General features: G+C 47.7%; 1 protein-coding gene and 1 pseudogene across 2 annotated transcripts in view; both read right to left on the bottom strand.

The window, feature by feature from the left end:
* LOC145813075 (uncharacterized) overlaps nt 1-26,906 on the bottom strand; it is a 103,071-nt gene that overhangs the window by 30,448 nt on the left and 45,717 nt on the right. Inside the window, exons 3-6 of the mRNA XM_082908339.1 lie at nt 1,126-1,247; nt 925-1,016; nt 538-778; nt 339-401 (exon numbers count right to left, since the gene is read on the bottom strand). Coding sequence (XP_082764465.1) covers nt 339-401; nt 538-778; nt 925-1,016; nt 1,126-1,159 — 430 coding nt within the window. The 5' untranslated portion in view covers nt 1,160-1,247. The remainder of the gene's footprint in view (nt 1-338; nt 402-537; nt 779-924; nt 1,017-1,125; nt 1,248-26,906) is intronic.
* LOC145813745 (vesicle-associated membrane protein 721 pseudogene) lies at nt 1,701-2,556 on the bottom strand (annotated as a pseudogene). Its single transcript, XR_014356988.1, has one exon. The product of XR_014356988.1 is annotated as a vesicle-associated membrane protein 721 pseudogene (transcript).

The following is a 26,906-nucleotide window of genomic DNA, read 5'->3' on the forward strand; positions in this document are numbered from 1 at the left end:
CAAGGCACAGGATTTATGGAAATGTGTGTTCGGATTTTATGGCTCGAGATGAATGCTAGAGGTTTTCTAGGAAATAATTTTTTTGGGAGGCCTCGTTTTCGTGTCAGTGGCTCCTCCTTTGAAAGTGGTTCCAGGGATTGGAAAGCGATTTGTAGAATGTGAGATTGTATTTTCCTTTTCTCTTCTTTCTTTTTTCTTTTCTTGGTGGACTTCTTGTCCTCCTCCTCTTGTACTTTTTCTTGCTTCTTTTAATAAAATCTTTTCTTCTTGTTGGAAAAAAAAAAAAAAAAAAAAAAAAAAACAGATGCAGATGAAAACAGGTCCTTGTAAAATTATACCTGATGGAGATGATGTTGAATATAAGCTTCCAGAAGAAGAACCGACGAATCTCACTCTATCACCTACAAGTTTCATGATTTAATTCAATTAAAAATAGTTCAGCCAATGTCAAAGATATAATAACGGTTACAGTATACTAGAGAAGGTTGAAAAGTGAACTATGAAGGCGTCCCTGGCATGGAATCAGATGTGAAATACCTGTTTTAAACAAAGGACTCTTAGATGTCCCAAAAGAAGAGGGTACAGTGTTATTCTCCATTTTTGGTTGGGACTCCAGGCCACAAGAAGGAACATTTGACAAGATGGGCGTATCTACCTCAGTTGCTGAAGGACCCATGCCCTTAGCGAGCTCAGTGGCTCCAACACTTGGCTTGTTAATGTTGCAGGATTTATCTGCATTATATCCCTCTTTCCGTAACCCTGCTTCCTTCGATAAACCCTAATAACATCTAAACAAGTCAATAATAAGAACAACCAAAACAAGCTATAACAAGAAATGATCCTCCATATGCCACATGATGCAAAACTTATACAAAGAAGATGATATTCTTGTATCAGAGTCAATTCCAGAGATTTATATCTTACACCCAGAATTGAATGTCTATCAAAAATAAGCAATTTAGCCCCAAAGTATCTGGCAAGTGCCTTTGCCAACATCTCCTGGTATATCTCAGACCCTGCCCAAAAAACAATATCAGAACTGAAACTAAACCCTTACACAGCATTTCTTAAACAGGACAAATTACAACCCCCAAATAAATTGAGAACTTAAAAATACTCACAAACCTGCAGGACCAGAGAGCAAAATCCTCGGGTTCATGGCAGAAAGTTCAAAGGTATATTTAACTTGTTCTCTGTGTTTGAAATGTATATACAAAGGTGCAATCAACACATTTTTTGTGTTTTCACTGCGAGAGGGGAAGAAAGTATAAAAATGTTAACATATTAATAATGTTCCATTCAGGATTAACAATCATCAATGCACCATTCAGCAGTCAAAGAATGGACATAAGAAATCAACAACCATGGGTGTTCACAGAAAGAAAGCAACCACTTACCAATGGTGTTAAAATCCACCTACTCTCCACCTACTTCACCCACTTAAACCTACTCCACTAAACCTAACCCACTACACCACTACCACCTCACCTACTCCACTAAACCTAACCCACTACACCACTACCACCTCCACTTCACCTACTTCTTACCTACTACACACTCACCCTCTTCTATATATATAGGAATCATGAATCATTGTAATATGAATTAACAACAATATAAGATATAAATCAATAATACAATCAATTTATTCTCTCTCTCTTTTCCTATACATTAATTCTAATATTTGTTTCTCTCTCTCTTTTCCTATACATTAATTTTAACATGGTATCAGAGCTTTATCTTCATATTCTGTAACCACATTTTCCTCCTCATTTGGGTACCCTGGGTCCTGAAGTCTTGTGCCTGAGAGCGAAGGTTCTCTGTTTTATCCACTAGAAGCTCAATCTTCTCTCCACGATCCAAAACCTTCTCAATATTTTCCATCATCACTCCTTTGACTTCTGAAACCTGAGCCTTTACTTTGGAAAGCTTGCTGATCTCCTCTGGATGATCCACACAGTACTGTATCTGCTCCTTAAGTTTGGGTCCAAACTCCCTATTCAGGCTATTAGCAGCAGCAGTTGCAGCTTTTCCACCACCATATCTCTTGGTGAAATCCTCCTTAACTCGTTCAAGAAATGCCATTGGAATCTGTCTGCCAGCAGATTCCACAGCGACGACACAATAAGTGAAGCCGTCTTCGACGAGATAGTTGAAGGTGTGGCCATCGCAGTTGTAGGTGAACTTGTTGTTGGAGGAAGGGAGTTTCTGGAGGCACTGAGAAGCGATGCTCGTGAAATTTCCAGTGAATTCGGTGAATTCGGCGAGAACCACTGTTCCTCTAGCCACGAAGCTGTAGATCAAAGACTGTTGCCCCATCTCTCTCACACTCAAAACCCTAAAACTTAGAGAGACAAAGGGGTAGAGAGATAAACGGACGGAGAAATTTGTAGAGAGAGAAAGTGATGTGCCGAGAGGGAGAGGGAGGTTTGAATTGGTTGAGCTCCGGCGGGCGGTCAAGGCAAGGTTGCCGCCCGCCGGAAGGCGAAGAACACCAAGATCTTTAACCTTGATATCAACAACTATATGATCGAATTGCATATTTTTATATTATTTTTCAAAAGAAAAACTTCTTGTTTGTTTTTTTGGTTATCAATCATATAGTTATTGGTATCCGATTAATATGATTTTTGGTAGGCTTGAAGTACTCAACAAACCCTACAAAATGAACGGTTCAGATCATAAAAATAATCCCATAATGCATCACAAAATGAAGCACAACAGTCACTGCTGTGCCTTTGCCACAGCAGTGACCCCAATTCCTTGGCAATTATGGGGCGTCAACACCTCGAATTCAAGTTTCTTAAGGAACTAGTTTGCCTAAAGTGAAATCTGGCTCTAACTCCCAAACAGGAAACCCGATTGGAGTCCTGTCTTCTCCCACAAGTTTCTCGTGCCTAGGCGGTAGTGTGTGGCAGGTTTTGTGCGAAACCGACGCCTTTTGGCGATTTTAGGGCGTCAAAACCTCGAATTCAAGTTTCTTAAGGAACTAGTTTTCCTAGAGTGAAATCCGGCTCTGACTCCCAAACCGGGAACCCGATTGGAGTACCGTCTTCTCCCAGAAGTCTCTCGTGTCTAGGCTGTCGTGCGTGCCAAATTTCGTGCCAAACCGACGCTGTTGTGGTGATTTTGGGGCATCATCACCTCGAATTCAAATTTTTTAAGGAACTAGCTTGCCTAGGCCGCAATCCGGCTCTAACTCCCAAACCGGGAACCCGATTCAAATCCGGTCTTCTCCCACAAGTTTCTCGTGCCTAGGCGGTCGTGTGTGCCAAGTTTCGTGCAAAACAGACGCCGTTTGCAGATTTTGGGGCGTCAACACCTCGAATTCAAGTTTCTTAAGGAACTAGTTTGCCTAGAGTGAAATCCGGCTTTAACTCCGAAACCGGGAACCCGATTGGAGTACCGTCTTCTCCCACAAGTCTCTCGTTCCTAGGCGGTCGTGTGTGCCAAGTTTCGTGCCAGACCGACGCCGTTTGGTGATTTTGGGGCATCAGCACCTCGACTTCAAATTTCTTAACGAACTAGCTTGGCTAGACCGAAAACCGGCTCTAACACCCAAACCGGGAACCCGATTCGAGCCCTGTCTTCTCCCACAAGTCTCTCGTGCCTAGGCGGTCGTGTGTGCCAAGTTTCGTGCAAAACCAACGCCGTTTGGTGATTTTGGGACATCAACACCTCGAATTTAAATTTCTAAAGGGACCGAAATCCGGCTCTAACTCCCAAACCGGGAACCCGATTCGAGCCCCGTCTTCTCCCACAAGTCTCTCGTGCCTAGGAGGTCGTGTGTGCCAAGTTTCGTGCTAATCGAACCCCGTTTGGTGATTTTAAGGTGTCAAAACCTCGAATTCAAATTTCTTAACGAACTAGTTTGCCTATAGTGAAATCTGGCTCTCGCTCTCAAACTGGGAACCCGATTGGAGCCCCGTCTTCTCCCACAAGTCTCTCGTGATTAGGCGGTCTTGTGTGCCAAGTTTTGTGCCAAACTGACGGCATTTGGTATTTTGGGGTGTCAACACCTCGAATTCAAATTTTATAAGGAACTACTTTTGCCTAGAGTGAAATCCGGCTTTAACTCCCAAACCGGGAACCCAATTGGAGTCCTGTCTTCTCCCACAAGTTTCACGTGCCTAGCCGGTCGTGTGTGCCAAGTTTCGTACGAAACTGACGCCTTTTGGCGATTTTTGGGCGCCAACACCTCGAATTCAAGTTTCTCAAGAAATTAGTTTGCCTAGAATGAAATCCGTCTCTAACTCCCAAACCGGGAACCCGATTGGAGTACCGTTTTCTCCCACAAGTCTCTCGTGCCTAGGTGGTCGTGTGTGTTAAGTTTCGTGTCAAGCCGACGCCGTTTGGTAATTTTGGGGCGTCAACACCTCGAATTCAAATTTCTTAAGGAACTACTTCTGCCAAGACTGAAATCCGGCTTTAACTCCCAAACCGGGAACCCAATTTGAGCCGTGTCTTCTCCCAAAACTCTATTGTGTTTAGGCGGTCATGTGTGCCAAGTTTCGTGCCAAACCGACGACGTTTGGTATTTCGGGGCGTTCACACCTCGAATTCAATTTTCATAAGGAACTACTTTTGCCTAGAGCGAAATCCGGCTCTAACTCCAAAATCGGGAACCCAATTGGAGTCCTGTCATCTCCTACAAGTTTCTCGTGCTTAGGCGGTCTTGTGCGCCAGGTTTCGGGCGAAACAGACGCCTTTTGGCAATTTCGGGGCGTCAGCACCTCGAATTCAAGTTTCTTAAGGAACTAGTTTGCCTAGAGTGAAATCCGTCTCTAACTCCCAAACCGGGAACCCCATTGGAGTACCGTTTTCTCCCACAAGTCTCTCGTGCCTAGGTGGTCGTGTGTGTTAAGTTTCGTGTCAAGCCGACGCCGTTTGGTAATTTTGGGGCGTCAACACCTTAAATTCAAATTTCTTAAGGAACTAGCTTGCCTAGACCGAAATCCGGCTATAACTCCCAAACCGGGAACCCGATTCGAGCCCCGTCTTCTCCCAGAAGTCTCTCCTGCCTAGGCAGTCGTGTGTGCCAAGTTTTGTGCAAAACCAACGCCGTTTGGCGATTTTGGGGCATCAACACCTCGAATTTAAATTTCTAAAGGGACCGAAATCCGGCTCTAACTCCCAAACCGGGAACCCGATTCGAGCCCCGTCTTCTCCCACAAGTCTCTCGTGCCTAGGCGGTCGTGTGTGCCAAGTTTCGTGATAATCGAACCCCGTTTGGTGATTTTAAGGTGTCAAAACCTCGAATTCAAATTTATTAACGAACTAGTTTGCCTATAGTGAAATCTGGCTCTAACTCTCAAACCGGGAACCCGATTGGAGCCCCGTCTTCTCGCACAAGTCTCTCGTGATTAGGCGGTCTTGTGTGCCAAGTTTTGTGCCAAACTGACGGCATTTGGTATTTTGGGCCGTCAACACCTCGAATTCAAGTTTCTCAAGAAATTAGTTTGCCTAGAGTGAAATCCGTCTCTAACTCCCAAACCGGGAACCCGATTGGAGTACCGTTTTCTCCCACAAGTCTCTCGTGCCTAGGTGGCCGTGTGTGTTAAGTTTCGTGTCAAGCCGACGCCGTTTGGTAATTTTGGGGCGTCAACACCTTGAATTCAAATTTCTTAAGGAATTAGTTTGCCTAGACCGAAATCCGGCTCTAACTCCCAAACCGGGAACCCGATTCGAGAGCCGTCTTCTCCCACAAGTCTCTCGTGCCTAGGCAGTTGTGTGTGCCAAGTTTCTTGCCAAACCGACGCCGTTTGGCAATTTTGGGGCGTCAACACCTCGAATTTAAATTTCCTAAGGGACAAAATTGTCTAGACCGAAATCTGGCTCTTACTCCCAAACCGGGAACCCGATTCGAGCCCCGTCTTCTCCCACAAGTCTCTCGTGCCTAGGCGGTCGTGTGTGCCAGGTTTCGTGCCAATCGAACCCCGTTTGGTGATTTTAAGGTGTCAAAACCTCGAATTCAAATTTCTTAACGAACTAGGTTGCCTAGAGTGAAATCTGGCTCCAACTCCCAAACCGGGAACCCGATTGGTGCCCCGTCTTCTCCCACAAGTCTCTCGTCTTTAGGCGGTCATGTGTGCCCAGTTTTGTGCCAAACCGACGGCGTTTGGTATTTTGGGGCGTCAACACCTCGAATTCAAATTTCTTAAGGAACTACTTTTGCCAAGAGTGAAATCCGGTTTTAACTCCCAAACCGGGAACCCAATTCGAGCTGTGTCTTCTCCCAAAACTCTATTGTGTTTAGGCGGTCATGTGTGCCAAGTTTCGTGCCAAACCGACGACGTTTGGTATTTCGGGGCGTCCACACCTCAATTCAATTTTCATAAGGAACTAGTTTTGCCTAGAGCGAAATCCGGCTCTAACTCCAAAATCGGGAACCCAATTGGAGTCCTGTCATCTCCTACAAGTTTCTCGTGCTTAGGCGGTCTTGTGCGCCAGGTTTCGGGCAAAACATACGCCTTTTGGCAATTTCGGGGCGTCAACACCTCGAATTCAAGTTTCTTAAGGAACTAGTTTGCCTAGAGTGAAATCCGTCTCTAACTCCCAAACCGGGAACCCCATTGGAGTACCGTTTTCTCCCACAAGTCTCTCGTGCCTAGGTGGTCGTGTGTGTTAAGTTTCGTGTCAAGCCGACGCCGTTTGGTAATTTTGGGGCGTCAACACCTTAAATTCAAATTTCTTAAAGAACTAGCTTGCCTAGACCGAAATCCGGCTATAACTGCCAAACCGGGAACCCGATTCGAGCCCCGTCTTCTCCTACAAGTCTCTCGTGCCTAGGCAGTTGTGTGTGCCAAGTTTCTTGCCAAACCGACGCCGTTTGGCAATTTTGGGGCGTCAACACCTCGAATTTAAATATCTTAAGGGACCAAATTGTCTAGACCGAAATCTGGCTCTTACTCCCAAACCGGGAACCCGATTGGAGCCCCGTCTTCTCCCACAAGTCTCTCGTCTTTAGGCGGTCATGTGTGCCCAGTTTTGTGCCAAACCGACGGCGTTTGGTATTTTGGGGCGTCAACACCTCGAATTCAAATTTCTTGAGGAACTACTTTTGCCTAGAGTGAAATCCGGCTTTAACTCACAAACCGGGAACCCGATTGGAGCCGTGACTTCTCCCAAAACTCTATCGTGTTTAGGCGGTCATGCGTGCCAAGTTTCGTGCGAAACCCACGGCGTTTGGTATTTCGGGGCGTCCACACCTCGAATTCAATTTTCTTAAGGAACTCCAAAATCGGGAACCGAATTGGAGTCCTGCCATCTCCTACAAGTTTCTCGTGCTTAGGCGGTCTTGTGCGCCAGGTTTCGGGCGAAACAGACGCCTTTTGGCGATTTCGGGGCGTCAACACCTCGAATTCAAATTTATTAACGAACTAATTTGCCTATAGTGAAATCTAGCTCTAACTCCCAAACTGGGAACCTGATTGGAGCCCCGTCTTCTCCCACAAGTTTCACGTGCCTAGGCGGTCGTGTGTGCCAAGTTTCGTGCGAAACCGACGCCTTTTGGCGATTTTGGGACGTCAACACCTCGAATTTAAGTTTCTTAAGGAAGTAGCTTGCCTAGAGTGAAATCCGTCTCTAACTCCCAAACCGGGAACCCGATTGGAGTACCGTCTTCTCCCACAAGTCTCTCGTGCCTAGGCGGTCGTGTGTGTCAACTTTCGTGTCAAACCGACGCCGTTTGGTAATTTTGGGGCGTCAACACCTCGAATTCAAATTTCTTAAGGAACTAGCTTGCCTAGACCGAAATCCGGCTCTAACTCCCAAACCGAGAACCCAATTCGAGCCCCGTCTAGTCCCACAAGTCTCTCGTGCTTAGGAAGTCGTGTGTGCCAAGTTCCGTGCCAAACCGACGCCGTTTGGCGATTTTGGGGCGTCAACACCTCGTATTTAAATTTCTTAAGGGACCAAATTGTCTAGACCGAAATCTGGCTCTTACTCCCAAACCGGGAACCCGATTCGAGCCCCGTCTTCTCCCATAAGTCTCTCGTTCCTAGGCGGTCGTGTGTGCCAGGTTCGTGCCAATCGAACCCTGTTTGGTGATTTTAAGGTGTCAAAACCTCGAATTCAAATTTCTTAATGACCTAGGTTGCCTAGAGTGAAATCTGGCTCTAACTCCCAAATCGGGAGCCCGACTAGAGCCCCGTCTTCTCCCACAAGTCTCTCGTGTTTAGGCGGTCATGTGTGCCAAGTTTTGTGCCAAACCGACGGCGTTTGGTATTTTGGGGCGTCAACACCTCGAATTCAAATTTCTTAAGGAACTACTTTTGCCTAGAGTGAAATCCGGCTCTAACTCCCAAACCGGGAACCCAATTGGAGTCCTATCTTCTCCCACAAGTTTCTCGTGCCTAGGCGGTCGTGTGTGCCAAGTTTCGTGCGAAGTTTCGTGCGAAACTGACGCCTTTTGGCGATTTTGGGGCGTCTACACCTCGAATTCAAGTTTCTTGAGGAACTAGTTTGCCTAAAGAGAAATCCGGCTCTAACTCCCAAATCGGGAACCCGATTGGAGCCGTGTCTTCTCCCACAACTCTATCGTGTTTAGGCATTCATGTGTGCCAAGTTTCGTGCCAAACCGACGCGTTTTAGCGATTTTGGGGCGTCAAAACCACGAATTCAAGTTTCTTCAGGAACTAGTTTTCCTAGAGTGAAATCCGGCTCTGACTCCCAAACCGGGAGCCCGATTGGAGTACCGTCTTCTCCCAGAAGTCTAGGGACGAGAGACTTGTGGGAGAAGACGGTACTCCAATCGGGTTCCCGGTTTCGGAGTCAGAGCCGGATTTCACTCTAGGCAAACTAGTTCCTTAAGAAACTTGAATTCGAGGTGTTGACGCCCCAAAATCCGCAAACGGCGTCTGTTTTGCACGAAACTTGGCACACACGACCGCCTAGGCACGAGAAACTTGTGGGAGAAGACAGGATTTGAATCGGGTTCCCGGTTTGGGAGTTAGAGCCGGATTTCGGCCTCGGCAAGCTAGTTCCTTAAGAAATTTGAATTCGAGGTGATGATGCCCCAAAATCACCACAACAGCGTCGGTTTGGCACGAAATTTGGCACGCACGACAGCCTAGGCACGAGAGACTTCTGGGAGAAGACGGTACTCCAATCGGGTTCCCGGTTTGGGAGTCAGAGCCGGATTTCACTCTAGGAAAACTAGTTCCTTAAGAAACTTGAATTCGAGGTTTTGACGCCCTAAAATCGCCAAAAGGCGTCGGTTTCGCACAAAACCTGCCACACACTACCGCCTAGGCACGAGAAACTTGTGGGAGAAGACAGGACTCCAATCGGGTTTCCTGTTTGAGAGTTAGAGCCGGATTTCACTTTAGGCAAACTAGTTCGTTGAGAAACTTGAATTCGAGGTGTTGACGCCCCATAATCGCCAAGGAATTGGGGTCACTGCTGTGGCAAAGGCACAGCAGTGACTGTTGTGCTTCATTTTGTGATGCATTATGGGATTATTTTTATGATCTGAACCGTTCATTTTGTAAGATTTGTTGAGTACTTCAAGCCTACCAAAAATCATATTAATCGGATATCAACAACTATATGATCGAATTGCATATTTTTATATTATTTTTCAAAAGAAAAACTTCTTGTTTGTTTTTTTGGTTATCAATCATATAGTTATTGGTATCCGATTAATATGATTTTTGGTAGGCTTGAAGTACTCAACAAACCCTACAAAATGAACGGTTCAGATCATAAAAATAATCCCATAATGCATCACAAAATGAAGCACAACAGTCACTGCTGTGCCTTTGCCACAGCAGTGACCCCAATTCCTTGGCAATTATGGGGCGTCAACACCTCGAATTCAAGTTTCTTAAGGAACTAGTTTGCCTAAAGTGAAATCTGGCTCTAACTCCCAAACAGGAAACCCGATTGGAGTCCTGTCTTCTCCCACAAGTTTCTCGTGCCTAGGCGGTAGTGTGTGGCAGGTTTTGTGCGAAACCGACGCCTTTTGGCGATTTTAGGGCGTCAAAACCTCGAATTCAAGTTTCTTAAGGAACTAGTTTTCCTAGAGTGAAATCCGGCTCTGACTCCCAAACCGGGAACCCGATTGGAGTACCGTCTTCTCCCAGAAGTCTCTCGTGTCTAGGCTGTCGTGCGTGCCAAATTTCGTGCCAAACCGACGCTGTTGTGGTGATTTTGGGGCATCATCACCTCGAATTCAAATTTTTTAAGGAACTAGCTTGCCTAGGCCGCAATCCGGCTCTAACTCCCAAACCGGGAACCCGATTCAAATCCGGTCTTCTCCCACAAGTTTCTCGTGCCTAGGCGGTCGTGTGTGCCAAGTTTCGTGCAAAACAGACGCCGTTTGCAGATTTTGGGGCGTCAACACCTCGAATTCAAGTTTCTTAAGGAACTAGTTTGCCTAGAGTGAAATCCGGCTTTAACTCCGAAACCGGGAACCCGATTGGAGTACCGTCTTCTCCCACAAGTCTCTCGTTCCTAGGCGGTCGTGTGTGCCAAGTTTCGTGCCAGACCGACGCCGTTTGGTGATTTTGGGGCATAAGCACCTCGACTTCAAATTTCTTAACGAACTAGCTTGGCTAGACCGAAAACCGGCTCTAACACCCAAACCGGGAACCCGATTCGAGCCCTGTCTTCTCCCACAAGTCTCTCGTGCCTAGGCGGTCGTGTGTGCCAAGTTTCGTGCAAAACCAACGCCGTTTGGTGATTTTGGGACATCAACACCTCGAATTTAAATTTCTAAAGGGACCGAAATCCGGCTCTAACTCCCAAACCGGGAACCCGATTCGAGCCCCGTCTTCTCCCACAAGTCTCTCGTGCCTAGGAGGTCGTGTGTGCCAAGTTTCGTGCTAATCGAACCCCGTTTGGTGATTTTAAGGTGTCAAAACCTCGAATTCAAATTTCTTAACGAACTAGTTTGCCTATAGTGAAATCTGGCTCTCGCTCTCAAACTGGGAACCCGATTGGAGCCCCGTCTTCTCCCACAAGTCTCTCGTGATTAGGCGGTCTTGTGTGCCAAGTTTTGTGCCAAACTGACGGCATTTGGTATTTTGGGGTGTCAACACCTCGAATTCAAATTTTATAAGGAACTACTTTTGCCTAGAGTGAAATCCGGCTTTAACTCCCAAACCGGGAACCCAATTGGAGTCCTGTCTTCTCCCACAAGTTTCACGTGCCTAGCCGGTCGTGTGTGCCAAGTTTCGTACGAAACTGACGCCTTTTGGCGATTTTTGGGCGCCAACACCTCGAATTCAAGTTTCTCAAGAAATTAGTTTGCCTAGAATGAAATCCGTCTCTAACTCCCAAACCGGGAACCCGATTGGAGTACCGTTTTCTCCCACAAGTCTCTCGTGCCTAGGTGGTCGTGTGTGTTAAGTTTCGTGTCAAGCCGACGCCGTTTGGTAATTTTGGGGCGTCAACACCTCGAATTCAAATTTCTTAAGGAACTACTTCTGCCAAGACTGAAATCCGGCTTTAACTCCCAAACCGGGAACCCAATTTGAGCCGTGTCTTCTCCCAAAACTCTATTGTGTTTAGGCGGTCATGTGTGCCAAGTTTCGTGCCAAACCGACGACGTTTGGTATTTCGGGGCATCTACACCTCGAATTCAATTTTCATAAGGAACTACTTTTGCCTAGAGCGAAATCCGGCTCTAACTCCAAAATCGGGAACCCAATTGGAGTCCTGTCATCTCCTACAAGTTTCTCGTGCTTAGGCGGTCTTGTGCGCCAGGTTTCGGGCGAAACAGACGCCTTTTGGCAATTTCGGGGCGTCAGCACCTCGAATTCAAGTTTCTTAAGGAACTAGTTTGCCTAGAGTGAAATCCGTCTCTAACTCCCAAACCGGGAACCCCATTGGAGTACCGTTTTCTCCCACAAGTCTCTCGTGCCTAGGTGGTCGTGTGTGTTAAGTTTCGTGTCAAGCCGACGCCGTTTGGTAATTTTGGGGCGTCAACACCTTAAATTCAAATTTCTTAAGGAACTAGCTTGCCTAGACCGAAATCCGGCTATAACTCCCAAACCGGGAACCCGATTCGAGCCCCGTCTTCTCCCAGAAGTCTCTCGTGCCTAGGCAGTCGTGTGTGCCAAGTTTCGTGCAAAACCAACGCCGTTTGGCGATTTTGAGGCATCAACACCTCGAATTTAAATTTCTAAAGGGACCGAAATCCGGCTCTAACTCCCAAACCGGGAACCCGATTCGAGCCCCGTCTTCTCCCACAAGTCTCTCGTGCCTAGGCGGTCGTGTGTGCCAAGTTTCGTGATAATCGAACCCCGTTTGGTGATTTTAAGGTGTCAAAACCTCGAATTCAAATTTATTAACGAACTAGTTTGCCTATAGTGAAATCTGGCTCTAACTCTCAAACCGGGAACCCGATTGGAGCCCCGTCTTCTCGCACAAGTCTCTCGTGATTAGGCGGTCTTGTGTGCCAAGTTTTGTGCCAAACTGACGGCATTTTGTATTTTGGGCCGTCAACACCTCGAATTCAAGTTTCTCAAGAAATTAGTTTGCCTAGAGTGAAATCCGTCTCTAACTCCCAAACCGGGAACCCGATTGGAGTACCGTTTTCTCCCACAAGTCTCTCGTGCCTAGGTGGCCGTGTGTGTTAAGTTTCGTGTCAAGCCGACGCCGTTTGGTAATTTTGGGGCGTCAACACCTTGAATTCAAATTTCTTAAGGAACTAGTTTGCCTAGACCGAAATCCGGCTCTAACTCCCAAACCGGGAACCCGATTCGAGCGCCGTCTTCTCCCACAAGTCTCTCGTGCCTAGGCAGTTGTGTGTGCCAAGTTTCTTGCAAAACCGACGCCGTTTGGCAATTTTGGGGCGTCAACACCTCGAATTTAAATTTCCTAACGGACAAAATTGTCTAGACCGAAATCTGGCTCTTACTCCCAAACCGGGAACCCGATTCGAGCCCCGTCTTCTCCCACAAGTCTCTCGTGCCTAGGCGGTCGTGTGTGCCAGGTTTCGTGCCAATCGAACCCCGTTTGGTGATTTTAAGGTGTCAAAACCTCGAATTCAAATTTCTTAACGAACTAGGTTGCCTAGAGTGAAATCTGGCTCCAACTCCCAAACCGGGAACCCGATTGGTGCCCCGTCTTCTCCCACAAGTCTCTCGTCTTTAGGCGGTCATGTGTGCCCAGTTTTGTGCCAAACCGACGGCGTTTGGTATTTTGGGGCGTCAACACCTCGAATTCAAATTTCTTAAGGAACTACTTTTGCCAAGAGTGAAATCCGGTTTTAACTCCCAAACCGGGAACCCAATTCGAGCTGTGTCTTCTCCCAAAACTCTATTGTGTTTAGGCGGTCATGTGTGCCAAGTTTCGTGCCAAACCGACGACGTTTGGTATTTCGGGGCGTCCACACCTCAATTCAATTTTCATAAGGAACTAGTTTTGCCTAGAGCGAAATCCGGCTCTAACTCCAAAATCGGGAACCCAATTGGAGTCCTGTCATCTCCTACAAGTTTCTCGTGCTTAGGCGGTCTTGTGCGCCAGGTTTCGGGCAAAACATACGCCTTTTGGCAATTTCGGGGCGTCAACACCTCGAATTCAAGTTTCTTAAGGAACTAGTTTGCCTAGAGTGAAATCCGTCTCTAACTCCCAAACCGGGAACCCCATTGGAGTACCGTTTTCTCCCACAAGTCTCTCGTGCCTAGGTGGTCGTGTGTGTTAAGTTTCGTGTCAAGCCGACGCCGTTTGGTAATTTTGGGGCGTCAACACCTTAAATTCAAATTTCTTAAAGAACTAGCTTGCCTAGACCGAAATCCGGCTATAACTGCCAAACCGGGAACCCGATTCGAGCCCCGTCTTCTCCTACAAGTCTCTCGTGCCTAGGCAGTTGTGTGTGCCAAGTTTCTTGCCAAACCGACGCCGTTTGGCAATTTTGGGGCGTCAACACCTCGAATTTAAATATCTTAAGGGACCAAATTGTCTAGACCGAAATCTGGCTCTTACTCCCAAACCGGGAACCCGATTGGAGCCCCGTCTTCTCCCACAAGTCTCTCGTCTTTAGGCGGTCATGTGTGCCCAGTTTTGTGCCAAACCGACGGCGTTTGGTATTTTGGGGCGTCAACACCTCGAATTCAAATTTCTTGAGGAACTACTTTTGCCTAGAGTGAAATCCGGCTTTAACTCACAAACCGGGAACCCGATTGGAGCCGTGACTTCTCCCAAAACTCTATCGTGTTTAGGCGGTCATGCGTGCCAAGTTTCGTGCGAAACCCACGGCGTTTGGTATTTCGGGGCGTCCACACCTCGAATTCAATTTTCTTAAGGAACTCCAAAATCGGGAACCGAATTGGAGTCCTGCCATCTCCTACAAGTTTCTCGTGCTTAGGCGGTCTTGTGCGCCAGGTTTCGGGCGAAACAGACGCCTTTTGGCGATTTCGGGGCGTCAACACCTCGAATTCAAATTTATTAACGAACTAATTTGCCTATAGTGAAATCTAGCTCTAACTCCCAAACTGGGAACCTGATTGGAGCCCCGTCTTCTCCCACAAGTTTCACGTGCCTAGGCGGTCGTGTGTGCCAAGTTTCGTGCGAAACCGACGCCTTTTGGCGATTTTGGGACGTCAACACCTCGAATTTAAGTTTCTTAAGGAAGTAGCTTGCCTAGAGTGAAATCCGTCTCTAACTCCCAAACCGGGAACCCGATTGGAGTACCGTCTTCTCCCACAAGTCTCTCGTGCCTAGGCGGTCGTGTGTGTCAACTTTCGTGTCAAACCGACGCCGTTTGGTAATTTTGGGGCGTCAACACCTCGAATTCAAATTTCTTAAGGAACTAGCTTGCCTAGACCGAAATCCGGCTCTAACTCCCAAACCGAGAACCCAATTCGAGCCCCGTCTAGTCCCACAAGTCTCTCGTGCTTAGGAAGTCGTGTGTGCCAAGTTCCGTGCCAAACCGACGCCGTTTGGCGATTTTGGGGCGTCAACACCTCGTATTTAAATTTCTTAAGGGACCAAATTGTCTAGACCGAAATCTGGCTCTTACTCCCAAACCGGGAACCCGATTCGAGCCCCGTCTTCTCCCATAAGTCTCTCGTTCCTAGGCGGTCGTGTGTGCCAGGTTCGTGCCAATCGAACCCTGTTTGGTGATTTTAAGGTGTCAAAACCTCGAATTCAAATTTCTTAATGACCTAGGTTGCCTAGAGTGAAATCTGGCTCTAACTCCCAAATCGGGAGCCCGACTAGAGCCCCGTCTTCTCCCACAAGTCTCTCGTGTTTAGGCGGTCATGTGTGCCAAGTTTTGTGCCAAACCGACGGCGTTTGGTATTTTGGGGCGTCAACACCTCGAATTCAAATTTCTTAAGGAACTACTTTTGCCTAGAGTGAAATCCGGCTCTAACTCCCAAACCGGGAACCCAATTGGAGTCCTATCTTCTCCCACAAGTTTCTCGTGCCTAGGCGGTCGTGTGTGCCAAGTTTCGTGCGAAGTTTCGTGCGAAACTGACGCCTTTTGGCGATTTTGGGGCGTCTACACCTCGAATTCAAGTTTCTTGAGGAACTAGTTTGCCTAAAGAGAAATCCGGCTCTAACTCCCAAATCGGGAACCCGATTGGAGCCGTGTCTTCTCCCACAACTCTATCGTGTTTAGGCGTTCATGTGTGCCAAGTTTCGTGCCAAACCGACGCGTTTTAGCGATTTTGGGGCGTCAAAACCACGAATTCAAGTTTCTTCAGGAACTAGTTTTCCTAGAGTGAAATCCGGCTCTGACTCCCAAACCGGGAGCCCGATTGGAGTACCGTCTTCTCCCAGAAGTCTAGGGACGAGAGACTTGTGGGAGAAGACGGTACTCCAATCGGGTTCCCGGTTTCGGAGTCAGAGCCGGATTTCACTCTAGGCAAACTAGTTCCTTAAGAAACTTGAATTCGAGGTGTTGACGCCCCAAAATCCGCAAACGGCGTCTGTTTTGCACGAAACTTGGCACACACGACCGCCTAGGCACGAGAAACTTGTGGGAGAAGACAGGATTTGAATCGGGTTCCCGGTTTGGGAGTTAGAGCCGGATTTCGGCCTCGGCAAGCTAGTTCCTTAAGAAATTTGAATTCGAGGTGATGATGCCCCAAAATCACCACAACAGCGTCGGTTTGGCACGAAATTTGGCACGCACGACAGCCTAGGCACGAGAGACTTCTGGGAGAAGACGGTACTCCAATCGGGTTCCCGGTTTGGGAGTCAGAGCCGGATTTCACTCTAGGAAAACTAGTTCCTTAAGAAACTTGAATTCGAGGTTTTGACGCCCTAAAATCGCCAAAAGGCGTCGGTTTCGCACAAAACCTGCCACACACTACCGCCTAGGCACGAGAAACTTGTGGGAGAAGACAGGACTCCAATCGGGTTTCCTGTTTGAGAGTTAGAGCCGGATTTCACTTTAGGCAAACTAGTTCGTTGAGAAACTTGAATTCGAGGTGTTGACGCCCCATAATCGCCAAGGAATTGGGGTCACTGCTGTGGCAAAGGCACAGCAGTGACTGTTGTGCTTCATTTTGTGATGCATTATGGGATTATTTTTATGATCTGAACCGTTCATTTTGTAAGATTTGTTGAGTACTTCAAGCCTACCAAAAATCATATTAATCGGATATCAACAACTATATGATCGAATTGCATATTTTTATATTATTTTTCAAAAGAAAAACTTCTTGTTTGTTTTTTTGGTTATCAATCATATAGTTATTGGTATCCGATTAATATGATTTTTGGTAGGCTTGAAGTACTCAACAAACCCTACAAAATGAACGGTTCAGATCATAAAAATAATCCCATAATGCATCACAAAATGAAGCACAACAGTCACTGCTGTGCCTTTGCCACAGCAGTGACCCCAATTCCTTGGCAATTATGGGGCGTCAACACCTCGAATTCAAGTTTCTTAAGGAACTAGTTTGCCTAAAGTGAAATCTGGCTCTAACTCCCAAACAGGAAACCCGATTGGAGTCCTGTCTTCTCCCACAAGTTTCTCGTGCCTAGGCGGTAGTGTGTGGCAGGTTTTGTGCGAAACCGACGCCTTTTGGCGATTTTAGGGCGTCAAAACCTCGAATTCAAGTTTCTTAAGGAACTAGTTTTCCTAGAGTGAAATCCGGCTCTGACTCCCAAACCGGGAACCCGATTGGAGTACCGTCTTCTCCCAGAAGTCTCTCGTGTCTAGGCTGTCGTGCGTGCCAAATTTCGTGCCAAACCGACGCTGTTGTGGTGATTTTGGGGCATCATCACCTCGAATTCAAATTTTTTAAGGAACTAGCTTGCCTAGGCCGCAATCCGGCTCTAACTCCCAAACCGGGAACCCGATTCAAATCCGGTCTTCTCCCACAAGTTTCTCGTGCCTAGGCGGTCGTGTGTGCCAAGTTTCGTGCAAAACAGACGCCGTTTGCAGATTTTGGGGCGTCAACACCTCGAATTCAAGTTTCTTAAGGAACTAGTTTGCCTAGAGTGAAATCCGGCTTTAACTCCGAAACCGGGAACCCGATTGGAGTACCGTCTTCTCCCACAAGTCTCTCGTTCCTAGGCGGTCGTGTGTGCCAAGTTTCGTGCCAGACCGACGCCGTTTGGTGATTTTGGGGCATCAGCACCTCGACTTCAAATTTCTTAACGAACTAGCTTGGCTAGACCGAAAACCGGCTCTAACACCCAAACCGGGAACCCGATTCGAGCCCTGTCTTCTCCCACAAGTCTCTCGTGCCTAGGCGGTCGTGTGTGCCAAGTTTCGTGCAAAACCAACGCCGTTTGGTGATTTTGGGACATCAACACCTCGAATTTAAATTTCTAAAGGGACCGAAATCCGGCTCTAACTCCCAAACCGGGAACCCGATTCGAGCCCCGTCTTCTCCCACAAGTCTCTCGTGCCTAGGAGGTCGTGTGTGCCAAGTTTCGTGCTAATCGAACCCCGTTTGGTGATTTTAAGGTGTCAAAACCTCGAATTCAAATTTCTTAACGAACTAGTTTGCCTATAGTGAAATCTGGCTCTCGCTCTCAAACTGGGAACCCGATTGGAGCCCCGTCTTCTCCCACAAGTCTCTCGTGATTAGGCGGTCTTGTGTGCCAAGTTTTGTGCCAAACTGACGGCATTTGGTATTTTGGGGTGTCAACACCTCGAATTCAAATTTTATAAGGAACTACTTTTGCCTAGAGTGAAATCCGGCTTTAACTCCCAAACCGGGAACCCAATTGGAGTCCTGTCTTCTCCCACAAGTTTCACGTGCCTAGCCGGTCGTGTGTGCCAAGTTTCGTACGAAACTGACGCCTTTTGGCGATTTTTGGGCGCCAACACCTCGAATTCAAGTTTCTCAAGAAATTAGTTTGCCTAGAATGAAATCCGTCTCTAACTCCCAAACCGGGAACCCGATTGGAGTACCGTTTTCTCCCACAAGTCTCTCGTGCCTAGGTGGTCGTGTGTGTTAAGTTTCGTGTCAAGCCGACGCCGTTTGGTAATTTTGGGGCGTCAACACCTCGAATTCAAATTTCTTAAGGAACTACTTCTGCCAAGACTGAAATCCGGCTTTAACTCCCAAACCGGGAACCCAATTTGAGCCGTGTCTTCTCCCAAAACTCTATTGTGTTTAGGCGGTCATGTGTGCCAAGTTTCGTGCCAAACCGACGACGTTTGGTATTTCGGGGCGTCCACACCTCGAATTCAATTTTCATAAGGAACTACTTTTGCCTAGAGCGAAATCCGGCTCTAACTCCAAAATCGGGAACCCAATTGGAGTCCTGTCATCTCCTACAAGTTTCTCGTGCTTAGGCGGTCTTGTGCGCCAGGTTTCGGGCGAAACAGACGCCTTTTGGCAATTTCGGGGCGTCAGCACCTCGAATTCAAGTTTCTTAAGGAACTAGTTTGCCTAGAGTGAAATCCGTCTCTAACTCCCAAACCGGGAACCCCATTGGAGTACCGTTTTCTCCCACAAGTCTCTCGTGCCTAGGTGGTCGTGTGTGTTAAGTTTCGTGTCAAGCCGACGCCGTTTGGTAATTTTGGGGCGTCAACACCTTAAATTCAAATTTCTTAAGGAACTAGCTTGCCTAGACCGAAATCCGGCTATAACTGCCAAACCGGGAACCCGATTCGAGCCCCGTCTTCTCCCAGAAGTCTCTCCTGCCTAGGCAGTCGTGTGTGCCAAGTTTCGTGCAAAACCAATGCCGTTTGGCGATTTTGGGGCATCAACACCTCGAATTTAAATTTCTAAAGGGACCGAAATCCGGCTCTAACTCCCAAACCGGGAACCCGATTCGAGCCCCGTCTTCTCCCACAAGTCTCTCGTGCCTAGGCGGTCGTGTGTGCCAAGTTTCGTGATAATCGAACCCCGTTTGGTGATTTTAAGGTGTCAAAACCTCGAATTCAAATTTATTAACGAACTAGTTTGCCTATAGTGAAATCTGGCTCTAACTCTCAAACCGGGAACCCGATTGGAGCCCCGTCTTCTCGCACAAGTCTCTCGTGATTAGGCGGTCTTGTGTGCCAAGTTTTGTGCCAAACTGACGGCATTTGGTATTTTGGGCCGTCAACACCTCGAATTCAAGTTTCTCAAGAAATTAGTTTGCCTAGAGTGAAATCCGTCTCTAACTCCCAAACCGGGAACCCGATTGGAGTACCGTTTTCTCCCACAAGTCTCTCGTGCCTAGGTGGCCGTGTGTGTTAAGTTTCGTGTCAAGCCGACGCCGTTTGGTAATTTTGGGGCGTCAACACCTTGAATTCAAATTTCTTAAGGAACTAGTTTGCCTAGACCGAAATCCGGCTCTAACTCCCAAACCGGGAACCCGATTCGAGCGCCGTCTTCTCCCACAAGTCTCTCGTGCCTAGGCAGTTGTGTGTGCCAAGTTTCTTGCAAAACCGACGCCGTTTGGCAATTTTGGGGCGTCAACACCTCGAATTTAAATTTCCTAACGGACAAAATTGTCTAGACCGAAATCTGGCTCTTACTCCCAAACCGGGAACCCGATTCGAGCCCCGTCTTCTCCCACAAGTCTCTCGTGCCTAGGCGGTCGTGTGTGCCAGGTTTCGTGCCAATCGAACCCCGTTTGGTGATTTTAAGGTGTCAAAACCTCGAATTCAAATTTCTTAACGAACTAGGTTGCCTAGAGTGAAATCTGGCTCCAACTCCCAAACCGGGAACCCGATTGGTGCCCCGTCTTCTCCCACAAGTCTCTCGTCTTTAGGCGGTCATGTGTGCCCAGTTTTGTGCCAAACCGACGGCGTTTGGTATTTTGGGGCGTCAACACCTCGAATTCAAATTTCTTAAGGAACTACTTTTGCCAAGAGTGAAATCCGGTTTTAACTCCCAAACCGGGAACCCAATTCGAGCTGTGTCTTCTCCCAAAACTCTATTGTGTTTAGGCGGTCATGTGTGCCAAGTTTCGTGCCAAACCGACGACGTTTGGTATTTCGGGGCGTCCACACCTCAATTCAATTTTCATAAGGAACTAGTTTTGCCTAGAGCGAAATCCGGCTCTAACTCCAAAATCGGGAACCCAATTGGAGTCCTGTCATCTCCTACAAGTTTCTCGTGCTTAGGCGGTCTTGTGCGCCAGGTTTCGGGCAAAACATACGCCTTTTGGCAATTTCGGGGCGTCAACACCTCGAATTCAAGTTTCTTAAGGAACTAGTTTGCCTAGAGTGAAATCCGTCTCTAACTCCCAAACCGGGAACCCCATTGGAGTACCGTTTTCTCCCACAAGTCTCTCGTGCCTAGGTGGTCGTGTGTGTTAAGTTTCGTGTCAAGCCGACGCCGTTTGGTAATTTTGGGGCGTCAACACCTTAAATTCAAATTTCTTAAAGAACTAGCTTGCCTAGACCGAAATCCGGCTATAACTGCCAAACCGGGAACCCGATTCGAGCCCCGTCTTCTCCTACAAGTCTCTCGTGCCTAGGCAGTTGTGTGTGCCAAGTTTCTTGCCAAACCGACGCCGTTTGGCAATTTTGGGGCGTCAACACCTCGAATTTAAATATCTTAAGGGACCAAATTGTCTAGACCGAAATCTGGCTCTTACTCCCAAACCGGGAACCCGATTGGAGCCCCGTCTTCTCCCACAAGTCTCTCGTCTTTAGGCGGTCATGTGTGCCCAGTTTTGTGCCAAACCGACGGCGTTTGGTATTTTGGGGCGTCAACACCTCGAATTCAAATTTCTTGAGGAACTACTTTTGCCTAGAGTGAAATCCGGCTTTAACTCACAAACCGGGAACCCGATTGGAGCCGTGACTTCTCCCAAAACTCTATCGTGTTTAGGCGGTCATGCGTGCCAAGTTTCGTGCGAAACCCACGGCGTTTGGTATTTCGGGGCGTCCACACCTCGAATTCAATTTTCTTAAGGAACTCCAAAATCGGGAACCGAATTGGAGTCCTGCCATCTCCTACAAGTTTCTCGTGCTTAGGCGGTCTTGTGCGCCAGGTTTCGGGCGAAACAGACGCCTTTTGGCGATTTCGGGGCGTCAACACCTCGAATTCAAATTTATTAACGAACTAATTTGCCTATAGTGAAATCTAGCTCTAACTCCCAAACTGGGAACCTGATTGGAGCCCCGTCTTCTCCCACAAGTTTCACGTGCCTAGGCGGTCGTGTGTGCCAAGTTTCGTGCGAAACCGACGCCTTTTGGCGATTTTGGGACGTCAACACCTCGAATTTAAGTTTCTTAAGGAAGTAGCTTGCCTAGAGTGAAATCCGTCTCTAACTCCCAAACCGGGAACCCGATTGGAGTACCGTCTTCTCCCACAAGTCTCTCGTGCCTAGGCGGTCGTGTGTGTCAACTTTCGTGTCAAACCGACGCCGTTTGGTAATTTTGGGGCGTCAACACCTCGAATTCAAATTTCTTAAGGAACTAGCTTGCCTAGACCGAAATCCGGCTCTAACTCCCAAACCGAGAACCCAATTCGAGCCCCGTCTAGTCCCACAAGTCTCTCGTGCTTAGGAAGTCGTGTGTGCCAAGTTCCGTGCCAAACCGACGCCGTTTGGCGATTTTGGGGCGTCAACACCTCGTATTTAAATTTCTTAAGGGACCAAATTGTCTAGACCGAAATCTGGCTCTTACTCCCAAACCGGGAACCCGATTCGAGCCCCGTCTTCTCCCATAAGTCTCTCGTTCCTAGGCGGTCGTGTGTGCCAGGTTCGTGCCAATCGAACCCTGTTTGGTGATTTTAAGGTGTCAAAACCTCGAATTCAAATTTCTTAATGACCTAGGTTGCCTAGAGTGAAATCTGGCTCTAACTCCCAAATCGGGAGCCCGACTAGAGCCCCGTCTTCTCCCACAAGTCTCTCGTGTTTAGGCGGTCATGTGTGCCAAGTTTTGTGCCAAACCGACGGCGTTTGGTATTTTGGGGCGTCAACACCTCGAATTCAAATTTCTTAAGGAACTACTTTTGCCTAGAGTGAAATCCGGCTCTAACTCCCAAACCGGGAACCCAATTGGAGTCCTATCTTCTCCCACAAGTTTCTCGTGCCTAGGCGGTCGTGTGTGCCAAGTTTCGTGCGAAGTTTCGTGCGAAACTGACGCCTTTTGGCGATTTTGGGGCGTCTACACCTCGAATTCAAGTTTCTTGAGGAACTAGTTTGCCTAAAGAGAAATCCGGCTCTAACTCCCAAATCGGGAACCCGATTGGAGCCGTGTCTTCTCCCACAACTCTATCGTGTTTAGGCATTCATGTGTGCCAAGTTTCGTGCCAAACCGACGCGTTTTAGCGATTTTGGGGCGTCAAAACCACGAATTCAAGTTTCTTCAGGAACTAGTTTTCCTAGAGTGAAATCCGGCTCTGACTCCCAAACCGGGAGCCCGATTGGAGTACCGTCTTCTCCCAGAAGTCTAGGGACGAGAGACTTGTGGGAGAAGACGGTACTCCAATCGGGTTCCCGGTTTCGGAGTCAGAGCCGGATTTCACTCTAGGCAAACTAGTTCCTTAAGAAACTTGAATTCGAGGTGTTGACGCCCCAAAATCCGCAAACGGCGTCTGTTTTGCACGAAACTTGGCACACACGACCGCCTAGGCACGAGAAACTTGTGGGAGAAGACAGGATTTGAATCGGGTTCCCGGTTTGGGAGTTAGAGCCGGATTTCGGCCTCGGCAAGCTAGTTCCTTAAGAAATTTGAATTCGAGGTGATGATGCCCCAAAATCACCACAACAGCGTCGGTTTGGCACGAAATTTGGCACGCACGACAGCCTAGGCACGAGAGACTTCTGGGAGAAGACGGTACTCCAATCGGGTTCCCGGTTTGGGAGTCAGAGCCGGATTTCACTCTAGGAAAACTAGTTCCTTAAGAAACTTGAATTCGAGGTTTTGACGCCCTAAAATCGCCAAAAGGCGTCGGTTTCGCACAAAACCTGCCACACACTACCGCCTAGGCACGAGAAACTTGTGGGAGAAGACAGGACTCCAATCGGGTTTCCTGTTTGAGAGTTAGAGCCGGATTTCACTTTAGGCAAACTAGTTCCTTGAGAAACTTGAATTCGAGGTGTTGACGCCCCATAATCGCCAAGGAATTGGGGTCACTGCTGTGGCAAAGGCACAGCAGTGACTGTTGTGCTTCATTTTGTGATGCATTATGGGATTATTTTTATGATCTGAACCGTTCATTTTGTAAGATTTGTTGAGTACTTCAAGCCTACCAAAAATCATATTAATCGGATATCAACAACTATATGATCGAATTGCATATTTTTATATTATTTTTCAAAAGAAAAACTTCTTGTTTGTTTTTTTGGTTATCAATCATATAGTTATTGGTATCCGATTAATATGATTTTTGGTAGGCTTGAAGTACTCAACAAACCCTACAAAATGAACGGTTCAGATCATAAAAATAATCCCATAATGCATCACAAAATGAAGCACAACAGTCACTGCTGTGCCTTTGCCACAGCAGTGACCCCAATTCCTTGGCAATTATGGGGCGTCAACACCTCGAATTCAAGTTTCTTAAGGAACTAGTTTGCCTAAAGTGAAATCTGGCTCTAACTCCCAAACAGGAAACCCGATTGGAGTCCTGTCTTCTCCCACAAGTTTCTCGTGCCTAGGCGGTAGTGTGTGGCAGGTTTTGTGCGAAACCGACGCCTTTTGGCGATTTTAGGGCGTCAAAACCTCGAATTCAAGTTTCTTAAGGAACTAGTTTTCCTAGAGTGAAATCCGGCTCTGACTCCCAAACCGGGAACCCGATTGGAGTACCGTCTTCTCCCAGAAGTCTCTCGTGTCTAGGCTGTCGTGCGTGCCAAATTTCGTGCCAAACCGACGCTGTTGTGGTGATTTTGGGGCATCATCACCTCGAATTCAAATTTTTTAAGGAACTAGCTTGCCTAGGCCGCAATCCGGCTCTAACTCCCAAACCGGGAACCCGATTCAAATCCGGTCTTCTCCCACAAGTTTCTCGTGCCTAGGCGGTCGTGTGTGCCAAGTTTCGTGCAAAACAGACGCCGTTTGCAGATTTTGGGGCGTCAACACCTCGAATTCAAGTTTCTTAAGGAACTAGTTTGCCTAGAGTGAAATCCGGCTTTAACTCCGAAACCGGGAACCCGATTGGAGTACCGTCTTCTCCCACAAGTCTCTCGTTCCTAGGCGGTCGTGTGTGCCAAGTTTCGTGCCAGACCGACGCCGTTTGGTGATTTTGGGGCATAAGCACCTCGACTTCAAATTTCTTAACGAACTAGCTTGGCTAGACCGAAAACCGGCTCTAACACCCAAACCGGGAACCCGATTCGAGCCCTGTCTTCTCCCACAAGTCTCTCGTGCCTAGGCGGTCGTGTGTGCCAAGTTTCGTGCAAAACCAACGCCGTTTGGTGATTTTGGGACATCAACACCTCGAATTTAAATTTCTAAAGGGACCGAAATCCGGCTCTAACTCCCAAACCGGGAACCCGATTCGAGCCCCGTCTTCTCCCACAAGTCTCTCGTGCCTAGGAGGTCGTGTGTGCCAAGTTTCGTGCTAATCGAACCCCGTTTGGTGATTTTAAGGTGTCAAAACCTCGAATTCAAATTTCTTAACGAACTAGTTTGCCTATAGTGAAATCTGGCTCTCGCTCTCAAACTGGGAACCCGATTGGAGCCCCGTCTTCTCCCACAAGTCTCTCGTGATTAGGCGGTCTTGTGTGCCAAGTTTTGTGCCAAACTGACGGCATTTGGTATTTTGGGGTGTCAACACCTCGAATTCAAATTTTATAAGGAACTACTTTTGCCTAGAGTGAAATCCGGCTTTAACTCCCAAACCGGGAACCCAATTGGAGTCCTGTCTTCTCCCACAAGTTTCACGTGCCTAGCCGGTCGTGTGTGCCAAGTTTCGTACGAAACTGACGCCTTTTGGCGATTTTTGGGCGCCAACACCTCGAATTCAAGTTTCTCAAGAAATTAGTTTGCCTAGAATGAAATCCGTCTCTAACTCCCAAACCGGGAACCCGATTGGAGTACCGTTTTCTCCCACAAGTCTCTCGTGCCTAGGTGGTCGTGTGTGTTAAGTTTCGTGTCAAGCCGACGCCGTTTGGTAATTTTGGGGCGTCAACACCTCGAATTCAAATTTCTTAAGGAACTACTTCTGCCAAGACTGAAATCCGGCTTTAACTCCCAAACCGGGAACCCAATTTGAGCCGTGTCTTCTCCCAAAACTCTATTGTGTTTAGGCGGTCATGTGTGCCAAGTTTCGTGCCAAACCGACGACGTTTGGTATTTCGGGGCGTCCACACCTCGAATTCAATTTTCATAAGGAACTACTTTTGCCTAGAGCGAAATCCGGCTCTAACTCCAAAATCGGGAACCCAATTGGAGTCCTGTCATCTCCTACAAGTTTCTCGTGCTTAGGCGGTCTTGTGCGCCAGGTTTCGGGCGAAACAGACGCCTTTTGGCAATTTCGGGGCGTCAGCACCTCGAATTCAAGTTTCTTAAGGAACTAGTTTGCCTAGAGTGAAATCCGTCTCTAACTCCCAAACCGGGAACCCCATTGGAGTACCGTTTTCTCCCACAAGTCTCTCGTGCCTAGGTGGTCGTGTGTGTTAAGTTTCGTGTCAAGCCGACGCCGTTTGGTAATTTTGGGGCGTCAACACCTTAAATTCAAATTTCTTAAGGAACTAGCTTGCCTAGACCGAAATCCGGCTATAACTGCCAAACCGGGAACCCGATTCGAGCCCCGTCTTCTCCCAGAAGTCTCTCCTGCCTAGGCAGTCGTGTGTGCCAAGTTTCGTGCAAAACCAATGCCGTTTGGCGATTTTGGGGCATCAACACCTCGAATTTAAATTTCTAAAGGGACCGAAATCCGGCTCTAACTCCCAAACCGGGAACCCGATTCGAGCCCCGTCTTCTCCCACAAGTCTCTCGTGCCTAGGCGGTCGTGTGTGCCAAGTTTCGTGATAATCGAACCCCGTTTGGTGATTTTAAGGTGTCAAAACCTCGAATTCAAATTTATTAACGAACTAGTTTGCCTATAGTGAAATCTGGCTCTAACTCTCAAACCGGGAACCCGATTGGAGCCCCGTCTTCTCGCACAAGTCTCTCGTGATTAGGCGGTCTTGTGTGCCAAGTTTTGTGCCAAACTGACGGCATTTGGTATTTTGGGCCGTCAACACCTCGAATTCAAGTTTCTCAAGAAATTAGTTTGCCTAGAGTGAAATCCGTCTCTAACTCCCAAACCGGGAACCCGATTGGAGTACCGTTTTCTCCCACAAGTCTCTCGTGCCTAGGTGGCCGTGTGTGTTAAGTTTCGTGTCAAGCCGACGCCGTTTGGTAATTTTGGGGCGTCAACACCTTGAATTCAAATTTCTTAAGGAACTAGTTTGCCTAGACCGAAATCCGGCTCTAACTCCCAAACCGGGAACCCGATTCGAGCGCCGTCTTCTCCCACAAGTCTCTCGTGCCTAGGCAGTTGTGTGTGCCAAGTTTCTTGCAAAACCGACGCCGTTTGGCAATTTTGGGGCGTCAACACCTCGAATTTAAATTTCCTAACGGACAAAATTGTCTAGACCGAAATCTGGCT

The sequence above is a fragment of the Camellia sinensis genome, chromosome 15 (genome assembly GCF_055761805.1).
Source record: "Camellia sinensis isolate YWXY chromosome 15, ASM5576180v1, whole genome shotgun sequence".
Taxonomy (NCBI): Eukaryota; Viridiplantae; Streptophyta; class Magnoliopsida; order Ericales; family Theaceae; genus Camellia; species Camellia sinensis.